Source organism: Ascidia mentula, chromosome 8, assembly GCF_947561715.1.
Source record: "Ascidia mentula chromosome 8, kaAscMent1.1, whole genome shotgun sequence".
Classification (NCBI taxonomy): domain Eukaryota; kingdom Metazoa; phylum Chordata; class Ascidiacea; order Phlebobranchia; family Ascidiidae; genus Ascidia; species Ascidia mentula.
The window spans coordinates 4,419,630-4,431,700 of NC_138573.1; the positions used below are offsets into that span (position 1 = coordinate 4,419,630).

Genomic DNA, 12,071 nt, shown 5'->3' on the forward strand with positions numbered 1-12,071 from the left:
CCAGTGGTATCGACTGCTTTAACATAAATTTTTGTACCTTATAAATGACATAAGACTTGGAACTGTTCAATAATCCATCATTTTAACGACATTAGTTTCAAAAAGCGAATGCCCATACTCTAGATCAAGATACCTCACCTAACTATTGTAAATGATTAAGCTGAAAACCCCTGCAGTTCACAGAAATTACTACGCACCTCAGCTTTAACACTGCCGAATAAAAACTTTTGTATTATTCTGTTGTCGGAATAATAACAATAACGCAGTAGCAGGAACAAAAGGACAACAAAGGCATAAAAGCGCAATTATTATTGCACAAGTGCACATCAATGCATTGCTACTATTTGTGGGCGGGCAAACAAGGCGACCGGGGCTTCAACAGGGTAGAGAGAAGTCACACTGTAAACACGAACAGTAGAAAGACTTGCCGAAAGAGCACCAACAAATAATTCAGGTTGCACGTTGATGTGGGCGGGGCTATGAAAAAGGGGTGTAAAGTAGGCGTGTCACCTATGTAATTATTTTTATCCATTCAAACTGATTTGGTCTACAAAAGGGAACCTGGCAACGCAAATACCGCTTCAATGGCTTCTAAGGTTTGCTTCGAAAGCCAACTTCGCAACGCTAGCTGTAAATGAGATTGTTGTAATATTTTCTGCATGTTTTTTTGTCACAAGACAAGGGTCAAATAGTTATGGTATTTTGCACAGAAATGAATTGGGCAAGTCGATAGGCCCGGAGTGTTCATTGTGCTGGGCACCACAGTAAATGAAACAAACAATGGAGCTCATATCACAGCAACTGACGGAAACACACGTTGGGGTATTTCAGATTCAACACTCGTCTTAGTTGCACGGAAATTCTACAGGTTAAACATTTTGTTAAAGATTGTTTAAATAAATGAAAGTCAAAGTTTGGTTTGTCAAGATTTTCACTAAAGTATTGGATAAATATAAAAGTAGCGAATGTAAAAACGAAGCAGAGAAACGTTCGTATATAGATCTCGATAAATACATACAAACAAACACATAATAAATGTATCGTTATCTTCAAAACAAAATTAGTGTGTTGCTCCGCTAAACAATGCTTTCAAAACCTGGAAAATTATCGCAAACTAATTATATTAGATTCCTTTTGCAAAGCCACCAAGCTCGGACGCAATAGGCACTTTTTGTTAATTCACATTGGTTCTTAGTTAAAGAACTACTATTTTTTCAATAAGTTGAAATGTTATGACTTTCATCTGCATTGGAAAATGACACCCAAACAGTTTTCCAGGGTTCATTGTTACGCACAAATGCAATTAAGCATTCTTTCAGGGACTTCTGCATCTTTGTCTTGAACTATACGCTGGCATCATTTTCCGGACACCATATTACAAGATTGTATGAAATGGAGGCGCGTTGTTACGTTGTTTTTTCGGCTTTAAGAAGTGCGTCAATCTGTGAAGGGAATGCATGAGAGTAACTCATCTTGGGAACGAATTACCTTTACCAACAGTTTTAACTGCGGGTTCTATACGTACAAAGCGTAAAAAAGGATTACCGTTTGAACTGTTTTCTTTGCTCTTTAAAGCCAGAGTCAAGAGTGTTTTTTGTTTTTTTTGATAAAAAAAATGCGATGTGCAACATATGACAAGCAATTGACAAACGAATAGATACTAGCCCAAAAGACTATAGTAAAGGGCCTTAAACCTCATCGAAACAGGTGAACAGAGTTGGTTTATTTTGCTGCAGACAGTAGTGACCACACTGCTTCGACCTACACGGTCTTGTGTAGTGTCTGTTGCATTGTGCAAGCTGGCAAGCTAGTCAGGAACAAATTCTTACACTTGTGGAAGTACGATTTGAGTTCACATAACTAGGTATTAAACAACAGAGAGGAATCAAGTGGAGCGCGGTATGGCCAAAGAGGTTAAGGTTAATTTCTAAATTCACTAATAAAGATAGTGATAAAGTTGGTCTCCTGTATGACATTCGCGACAAATATATTTGGACGTGTTTGTGAAGAAATATATTTTCGCTAAATGTCAAACTGTACAACACAAATGTAGTTTTCGCTAAATGTCAAACCAAACAAGCGTGTGTCCAAACGTGAATTTAGGAGGATATACCTGACGCAGGGCACACAAACCGCACATTTTCCTTCGTCGGTGGCCAGTTTAAACAGTGGAAGAGTAGCTTTATAGCCGACACCGGGAAGCAATTTGCCCCTCAGGTAAGGGGCGACGACCGCTTAACGGGCTTCGTCGAGTCTACTTTTTATTGATTTTAAGAAATAATAAACGTGGGATCAATATAACCTTACAGAAAATATTCTCCCGGTTTTCAAGTGGGCAGTAAACGTCCAACAATCAACCTGTGTTCCGGTATGAAAAGGCGCAATGCAAATACGCAAATTTTACGATACGACGCAAAATTGTCAAACACTTTTCCAACAGCCAAGAATTCAGTGCTTCGTCTAATTTTAAAACAATATACATCCCGATGGTAATACGAGTGGATGCTATGTCCAATAATAATCATAGAACAGTTATATTATTTATACCACGGTAATAAACAGTTAAAATATTTAAAGGTTTACCTGCTGGCGGTACATGGCCTTTACGTCTTCCAAGTCCAATTTCAACTCTTCAGCTTCCTCTGCTTTCTCCCCGTACATCGTCAACACTGCATCATGACGCGCTTTCATCTCCTGCATCACATGTATGACGTCATTAGACTTTGTCCACACAAAACCTTGTCGAGCGATGACATTTCAGTGCTAAACCTCTCATAAAACAGAGAGCACTTCAAACAACCGCTAATACAACAAATACAGATGAATGCCACCCACCCCTGGCAAACACGAAAAACACGATTTCACCATACAAGGTGGGCTATATGTGGTGCCACCTGAGAAAAAGCTACGTCGGGATGACGTGACAAACAAACCACACTTCAGGTTAATCCCCAAAACGGTTGCTGATCAGTCATACCTTTACCGTGTAAGTTCATTAACAGCACAAATTTAAAAGGAACCTAGCAATACTAAACATTTTGTTGTGTGGTAAGTATTTTTCTTCTCAAGCGTAGGCAAATGATGATTCTTTCACAAATAGATTTAGTGAAGATACAAAATTAAGTGCTTGCTTTGCGCCTCAGGTCACTATAACGTACAAAGTGTTTACTCAAAGAAAAGAAAATGTTGCACAATACAAAATGTTATATTATAGATTCATTCCCAGTTTTGCTCGATGTCCACTCAAAGAATATTGCAATGTGTTATTCGGACGCGCGATTTTCAGTCACGTTCAGAAAATACGGCTCTTTTGCCCGTAAGAGCATTCTTATGAAGGACGACTACGTAACAAGCCAAACAGTAATCCCATAAACCGGGTGCAAACCGGGACGAATTTGAGGACGACAGTTGAACAAACATTGTGGCGTGTGAGTGGCAGGTCGTTCACATTGCCATAAATTGTCAAACCCAAGTGACCCAACTCACCTGCAGTTTGACTTTAACTTCAGCTACTTTCGTGGCGGTTTCTTCCAGATCCTCGTTGACGTTCGTGAGTCGGACGATTTCTTCAGCCATGGATGAGCGAGTTCGTTCGAGTGTGTTGATTTCACCCTGTTCGTTCAAAGTTGCCTTTATCTCATTACCAAAGTTATTTTTTGCGTTCGTATATAAGAATACTGTATAGCTTAAATAATCTTTTGTTTTACAAAATAAATCCTGCCCTAATCGTTTTTCGATCAGCAAAATAGAGATCATTTGGTCATCAATTTATTCTACTCCAACTTTAACAATGATTACCAGCTTTACGTCGTTTTTAAAACAAAAATTATGAACCAAAGAATAAATACAAACCTGGAGTTGTGCGATTTCACCGTCCCGTTGTTTTAACTGAGCTTGTAAGTTTTCTAGGAGCGAGGAACCGCTAGCGGCCGAGCGAAGGCTTTCATAAACACCACTAGGTGCCCCTGTCACGCTCAACTGTCGATCAAAAGCGTCAACCTGCAAAAAATCAACTTGCAATATAAAACAACTGGTAGAAATCAATGCTGTGTGTGATTTTGTTGCTAGGAAACCAAATGACGTACGTGATTAAAGGTATCGGCACTCCCGACAGATTCCACGTCGGTGTTGAGCATACTGGCTGACGTCATACTTTCCGAACGACTCATCCATGAAATTTTTTCCTGCAAAAAGAACGCATGCCCCCGATAAATATCAGTGTTTAATCGAAACGTTTGCTTCAATGCGTTTTAAACAATTGCGTGCATGGCAGTTTTGTTCTTAAAACATTAAAAAACACAATAATTAATGATTATAACTACACATTGGTAGAAGTCATTGTGGCAAATTCATAGTTGTGTGGCCAACAACAAACAATAACAAATTTATTCACCTTCTCTCTCTGCAGACTTTCGTACTGAGCCTGGAACTTTTTCTTTTCCACTTCGCCCCGAACCTTCTCCATATCTAGCTGATTTTCTAAAGTCAAGCGATCTTTTCTTGCCTTGCTCATGGCTTCTGCGTGGGTGTGATCCTTCATCTCCAGTTCACGGTTTAATCTGTTGGGAAACGTCATATCAACATTTTAACCTAAACCGTAAATTTGCTTACGATTTCTATGCGTCACTGACTCCGCGTTCAACGCCTACAAGTTTTTTTGCAATGCTTTACGAAAATATGGAGTAAAATGAACCAACGCTCACTTTTCAATAGCGGCGTCAAATTCGTTCGATTTCTTTCTGAGAGTTTCCAACTCAACACAGAGATCAGCTTTGTTTTTCCGCTCATCCGACAACTGGCGTTCGGCGACAGTAACTCGTGACTTGAGTTCGACCAATGCCATCTGAGCAGTGCGTTCCTTATCTTGTGCTGCGACTAACTGGGTTTGTCCCTCGCCTGTACGAAACGGATATGATTACGAAAAGGATAATAACAATTCGCAGAAACATTAGCTTTATTTTTTCGTATTTTTTATAGAGCGCAAAGCATTTATTAGTAAAATTTTCGAGCTATACTGCAAAGTCGCAAATAAGCAATTTAATAAAAGCTGTTCTGGCGTTAGTCTGCTGAAAAGGCATTCGAAACGTCCATCACAATACATAGTTCTTTTCACCAGATGAACCTCTGCAATTTATTAGTTGGATTACATAGATTTTGTACCTAGTCTGGAAGTTAAACTCTTTTCAAGCGCTTCCCACGTCTTGGCTTGAGCCGAATGCGTTGCTTGCAGGTTTTCCATCTGTCTTAAAAGTGGTCTCGTAGATTCGGTAATTCCCTCACTCAGCTCATGGTTTCTCAGCTCGGAGTCTTGCAATCGCTGCGGGGATGGTTGAGGTTTTATTACATATGGAAAAATACTTTGTACAAGCAAAGAACACGCCATAAAAACAATCTAGTATGCTTCGAATTAATACCTTGTGTCGAGTTATCAAAATTTCTAATAATATTCTAGAAGTTGTTGGGTTTATTTTAGCCTAGCCGAATCAGCAATGCCTGGGCTGCGAAGCCTGTCAACCTAATGATCTCGATACGATAGCTGTGATCGCCAAGGACCTGCGCAGTGGGGCGATCCTGTCAATCATGCCAGCATGAAACATTACTAGAAGTTGTAGTTAAACATTTTAGTTGGACAGTGATGTTTCCACAAAATTGGAACCGTCGCCGCGATTCGAACCCGCACCTGTTGAAGGTCTTGCACCTCCTTTCGCCACTGATCTTCCTTCCTGGTTGCTATGGCTTCAGTACGCTCCACCGCATCTCGCAACTCCGACATCTATGACGCCATAATGATTGCAAATGGTAAAAAAATCCAAAACGATAGAAACAGTGGTCAGAATTTTGCTGCGGATATGTGTGCAATTTTTCCCACAGCAAATCAGCACAGATACAGTTTTTTTTTCCACAAAAGGTATTACTAATGTACTGATGTTCACCTGCAGGTGGATCATATGCTTCTGGTGTTCATGCTCCATTTCCACTTTCTCTAATTCCTGCTGCATACGTCTCTCTACCGCCTCCTCGCGCCGCCGAATCTCGTCTTCCTTTTCGCTCTCTATTGCCACCTGCTGTTTGTTCAGCTCCGCCAACTCCCTGTATGTGAGAAATTAGACGCTTTCAAATTGGCAGAATCAATCAATGAATAAAGCGTTTACATTCGGTGGAGCATTTAAACTATTCTTTCATGTTAATCACGCATATATCTTTACGTCTACACAGCCATTAAAACAAACTACGTTTGCCCAAGAAAGTCACAGTTAAGTGATAGTACTTGTAAGCCGCATCTAATGTGGATTGAGCAGCTCTTCGTTTCTCTTCAGAATCTTCAAGCTGGTTTACAAGCTCATTGATGCGTAGTGCGCCCTCCTCATACGCTTCAGTGAGTCGTTCGGCGGTTCCACGATCTTCGGTGCTTCGACCTTTCAGTTCAGCCAGTTTCTGAAAATAAGCAAGCCCATGAGTTCTCTACTAGTTTTTAACTCGTATTATTGATACAGTTTTTGATTCTTTGTCAGTTCATCACCAAGCACTGCTATACCAAGTAGGCCGAACTGCTCCTTTTAATAATTGTTGATAATTAAAGAACAATTTGTACGCAGAGATAAACACAATACACGAATGTGAAAGGTTGTCAAGTAATTACGTTTACATGCTTCGCAGCCCAGGCATTGCTGCCTAGCGGGATCAGCCACTTTTTCCTGAAGTCGGAGCAAGATTAAAAAAATCAAGCTCCTGGTGAGGTTTGAACTCGCGATCCTGGGCTGAGCAGGAACATTACAGCGTTGTCATGAAATTTTAGACACACTTGTTCAGTCAACAATTGGATTCTCCCAAGGGCTTGCTCACACTTTATATTTTAATAAACAGCGCAAACCTCTTTCAAGTTTTGGTTTTCTTCCTCGCTTTTACTCAGTTTCTCGGTGAGGTTGTTTAAACTCAATTCACGTTCGCTAGCTTTGTTTCGCAACTTCTTGATTAAATTGTTCTGCTGAAGATGTTTTTTCGATAGTGTTTCGCCTGGGATGAAAGTAATTCGCATCGTTAAGGGTTTAGGAATGTAAGTTACAAAAAATGCGCTTAATTTTAAAGACACTCTCTTTGCATTAGTATTAAAGCAATAAATATGCCACAAAGTGTTTTTTTTTTTCAACTAAACAAACTCAAAAAGTTTTCTTGACGTGTCGATCCAACAATGTCGTTTCTTCTGCCAGACATGGATTTTATGTATTACCTTCTTCAAGTAAGCCTTGAATAGATTCTTCCTTCTCAGATATAAGTTGTTGAACTTGTTCATTGCTTAACCTCTGGCTGAGTTCAACTTTGCTGTTTTGCAGACTTGTGGTCAACCTTTCATTGGTGGATTCCGATTGCTTAATAGACAGGGTATAATTGTAGTTATGTAGTATTTAAGTAGAGTATGAAAAGAGAAATATCCTGCACAAGTGAATATATTGGTTGGATAAATTACACACACAAAAAAAAGTTCATAAAGTCAGAAACGCTGGGAAATTGTATTCAAAATATTAAAACAAAAATATTAACATTCCACATAGAACTTTAACATGGCTTGGCTTTGGAAAGATTAAGCATAAACAAAACAACTTGTACAATAGTACCAAAATTCATTGTCTAACAGATATTCTGTTGTAGTACCCCAATCATTCCCCCATTGAGTGGAAACACAATACTTGGTGTTTATTAATACCGTACTGGTGGCAGATTTTATCACATTGAGAGTGGATTAGGTGATATAACCAAAACATCTACTGAAAAATGAATTATGTGACAATTGTACGCATTGTTTTGTTTATGTTTTTTCATGCTAAACATTGAACCAGATTGTTCGGCATTTCCTGTGGTCAAAAACTGGCACATTGTAGGTACTGCAACGATCTTATTATTACCAAGCTAAATTACCAAGCAAATCCTGTTTGCCATGTGAACCTTTAAGTGATAGTTCATTATGTAGTGCAAATTGTTTCCTCTGCCTGTGTTGCAGTCTGGCATTGGGTAATTTTATTCAGATGCTATTCCATACTAATTCTATATGAGACTCAAATAAAACTATGTAACGTATACTGTTTGGATTCACAAGGCTTAAAAGAATAAACATATTTTGATTGGAAGGAATGAATGATAATATTATATTACTGAAGCCAGGTCTGTTTTCCCGGGGTATATTTCCTTAAAACAGACAATAAACTCTAAAGTAAGGTACACTTAGGAACTCTACACCTAACCTAGTCGAGCGCCACCTACTACATCCATTGTTGCATTACCTGTAGTTGTGTGTTAAGAGAATCAATTGTTTTCAAAAACTCTTCTCTTTCCGATTCAAAACTGTTGAGTGCCTGCAGTTTGGCATTGTTCACCTCTGACCTGGAAAATGAGAATACATAAAATTAAATTCATTAGCCTTATCATTTGGCCTTAACAAATCGCCAAATATACAAATATATTGACATCAAAAAAAGTTTTGGCTTATTTAAATATACAAAATACCTTAGGTTATCATTCTCTTCGGATAGTTTGGCATTGTTTAAACTAAGGGTAACAAGTTGTTGCTCATAATGTTCAAACTTTTCATCAACTGGTGCTTCATCAATTGCATGAGGGGAAACACCTTCAATAACCTAAAAATGGTATCAACATTTAGTTAACTCGATATGAACCTCCAAATCTTAGTCAATGGTTAAGCTAACAACACATTTAAATCACATGTGTCATATAATTAGAACAGCAGTTTTTGATACCTTTTCTGCAGCAACATCTTCATTTTCCACCAGTATCCCCTGAGGTGACTGTTCATCTACAAAGTCACAAATGGAAGAGATAAAAGGAAAAAATGCACAAACTGAACATTTCAATATTAACAGTTGACACAAAAAACACCTGTAGCAGTGAACATTGTACATACTGACCATGTTTGGGTAAATCATCTACAGCCAATGCAGCTTGCGATATTTCTTCCTCCAGGTGTGCTGTGACATTACCGGAGACCTGCAACAGAGGTTCTTCTAAACTTCTGTCTGTTGCATCCACAACAGTATGTGTGGTAACTTCATCACTAGTTTCAGGGACAACTTCAGTGTCAATTGCGGCACAGTCATTCATTACTTCAGCAGTCGCTGTTATGGAATCAATGGTTGGATTTTCGGCATGTACTGTTGAAGATTGACTATCATCCATGTTTTCATCATTGCAAGCCAGTCTTTGTGTTTCCTCCTCTGATGAAATGGATATTGAGTCCTGTGGGTTGTCGTCAGTCGAACTGTCATGCTGGATAGGAGGAAATAAAGTTGCAGGTTCATCTTCCAATCCACTTGAAGGTTGTAACTCTGAAGAAGCAAAAGTATATGAGATGAATATTTATATGCCATAAATGCTTATTCACAAAAAGTAAAAATTGTTTTAATGAAAATGCCAGTGCATACATCGTAGCATGACAGCATTGACCTCAAACCGCAGAGTAAAAAATACCTGGACAGATCGCTATGCAGCTAGGACTTAAGATGCTATCAAGCATGCTTAACAGTGTACACCTACAACATACCTTCATTAGATGCTTTACCAACTTTATCTGGAGATCTATATGCACTATTCTCATATCCATCCAACTAAAAAATGTTTCATAATTTATAATTACCGTTTAGATTTGATTTGTGGCAGCTCAAACATGTTGAGCAGTGGTTCTTAACCGGTGGGAAATTTCCCACTTAGTAAAATTATAGAGTTGCAGGTATGTAAAGTCTACACCGAAGTTTACAAAAGTAGTTGGGAGTGAAATGCTATACGTATTGGCATTTGGTCATGCCATTCGATAAAAATGCAATACCTAAATTATAAATTTCAAAATTTAAATATTAGTGGGAAATAAAGATTCTGTTTAAATTGAAAGTGAAAAATGAAAGAAAAAAGTTAAGAACCACTGATACAGTACAGTACGTTACAGTAGAGAATGCAAATAGTGGGCAATATAATCAGTGAACAAAACAAAGGCTTCAAAGTCTTGTATTTCGTTGCAACTATTTTAGACTTACTGACAAAGGTGAAGAACAATATCCACTAATCCGTACAATGTCTGAAGCTTCACTGTCAAAATTGTCTTGTGACATTCTAGTGTGATAACTGCTCTCTGTGCCAATCATGTGGCAGTGGATATCGAATTCATTCATCTTGGATGCTATGAATAAAAATGGTTAGAGCAAACAGAATCATTTTCGAAAGTTTATGTACAAACTTGTAATGGATTTTAAAAAGTAAATTTTCAATTGTTTTGCTTTAAAGATGAATTAGAGTTTCATGGAGTTATGAAAAACCATCCAACCTGATGACGTTTCACTGTGAGTGCTCTCATGATCAAGGATGTCAATTTCACTTGAAGTGGTGGTTGACCCACATGGCGAATGCAGTGAAGGATTGTTAGTTGCCTGCCATAACCGGAACAAATGTAAGAGGCAAGTTGAAACTAGCATGTTTACCATGTAACTGTCATTTAACACTGGATACAATTGTTACAAAAACTTACAGGAGTGTTTCCCTCATGGTGTTTTGTAATGGAGATGCTGTCTCTGGCTGGAGATGGTATCACACCTGGTGCAAAATATTTCATTTCAATTCTTGTATCGTTACGTATGACACAGTACAAACCATTGGTGGGCTGTATTGGGGGTTCTACACAATGGTCAATATCAAGAAGGCCACCTGATTCTCTGCTTTCCTGGTAAATAATTTTTGAAAGGTTTAGATTGCCTTTACTCATATCAGTATTTGCAGCAGACTTGAAACCTTTCACACAAGCAAAAGGTTTTGTGTAACAAAGTTCACACAAGGTTTGGTGAAAACAGTGTTTATTACAGGAAAAATAAAATCAATTAGGTTTATTAACAATGTTTACATTGGAGCTATGTACCTGCACGTTGACTGCAGAAACAACTTGGTTGTTCAAGTTTGAGCTGACATTTTCAGAAGGAAATGATTGCACACCTAACAAAAAGTTAAATTTTGACACTACACTATACATACAACTTGAAATAAACATTTCTACTTTAACCATTTTAGTACAACCTTGGGTAGCATAGCATAAAATATCTGTAAACTTTTCTTTTACCTGATAACTTGAAATTTTCTTTCTTTTCTCCTATTTCAGCAGCAGTTGTGACACTAGCAGTTTTCACAGTGACAGAAGCTTGGTGTTGTTTTTCAATATTTTGCAATAAGTTATTAGGTGCATTTGCACAGTCCTCTTGCTGATGGACAGGTAATATATTTTGGTCTTCATCTGGGTCCAAGGAAATTTCGGAAAAGTTATCTTGGGAAAGATTTGTTGACAAGTTTCCATTCAGACTGGTAGAAGAACTGCAACATATAAAGTCGAATGTTTGCTACCAGAAAGTTTCACTTTATTACAATACGAGTACATTCGAATTAGATCTTCAATTTTTGTAAACTGGTACAGACTGTATATGGCAGCACTTGTACTACTTTATAATACAGGTTGTTACTTTGATTTTCGTGGTTTGGTGTCATTGCTTCTGGTCAATGAACTACCAAGCTTCATAGGTTTTCCTTTTTTTCTGACATTTTGAGATCCAGATTTCCTTGCAGATGACGATAAGTGTCGATCATTCTTTGCTGATGTGCTGACGGGTGATATTGAGGAATCTGTTGTGCAAAATAAATAACGTATTCGAGAACAATTCAATAATTCCAAAAGTGCTTGCTTGGTCATTATTAGAACACATATCTAAGACAGGTTAACATTAGGTTTTACTGCTGCATTGTGTTAGATTACAGTTGTCAGTTGGGATGTCTTACCGAGAGACTTGTTTAAACTTGCTTTAAGTGAAGCTTCTTCATCCTCCTGTATATCCAAAACTTTGTCTATGCGCTTTTGTGCTTCACTGATTGCAGATTTTGCAAGATCAGAAAAACCAAACCAACTCATGATGTGTCAGGAGAACCCCACTCAAAATACAACAGAAACTATTTGTTTTTCATGTTACTATTTAACTGCCGTGACAGAAACAAACAAAATATCACTTAGCAGCGCAGCACCACAATATTATCCCTTT

General features: G+C 38.1%; 1 protein-coding gene across 1 annotated transcript; it reads right to left on the bottom strand.

The window, feature by feature from the left end:
* Positions 1–211: 211 nt before the first annotated feature.
* On the bottom strand, positions 212–12,029 carry LOC145910856 (uncharacterized). Its single transcript, XM_082998068.1, has 26 exons — positions 11,815–12,029; positions 11,502–11,661; positions 11,108–11,355; positions 10,910–10,983; positions 10,648–10,717; positions 10,526–10,590; positions 10,325–10,427; positions 10,038–10,180; positions 9,551–9,614; positions 8,919–9,335; positions 8,751–8,806; positions 8,500–8,630; positions 8,277–8,376; positions 7,229–7,367; positions 6,872–7,014; positions 6,269–6,435; positions 5,934–6,090; positions 5,681–5,773; positions 5,161–5,317; positions 4,704–4,896; positions 4,394–4,559; positions 4,086–4,184; positions 3,853–3,999; positions 3,487–3,612; positions 2,584–2,694; positions 212–1,442 (listed from the first exon to the last, which is right to left on the bottom strand). The coding sequence occupies exons 1-26, from the start codon at positions 11,942–11,944 to the stop codon at positions 1,407–1,409; spliced, it is 3,495 nt and encodes a 1,164-aa protein (XP_082854194.1). The 5' UTR covers positions 11,945–12,029; the 3' UTR covers positions 212–1,406.
* Between the last annotated feature and the right edge of the window lie 42 nt (positions 12,030–12,071).

Coding starts and splice junctions, on each gene's coding strand:
- LOC145910856 (XM_082998068.1), bottom strand. CDS start 11,944: ATGAGTTGGTTTGGTTTTTCTGATCTTGCAAAATCTGCAATCAGTGAA. Junction 11,662..11,814: donor AAGTTTAAACAAGTCTCTCG/GTAAGACATCCC, acceptor TTTGCACAACAG/ATTCCTCAATATCACCCGTC. Junction 10,718..10,909: donor TTTCTGCAGTCAACGTGCAG/GTACATAGCTCC, acceptor ATTATTTACCAG/GAAAGCAGAGAATCAGGTGG.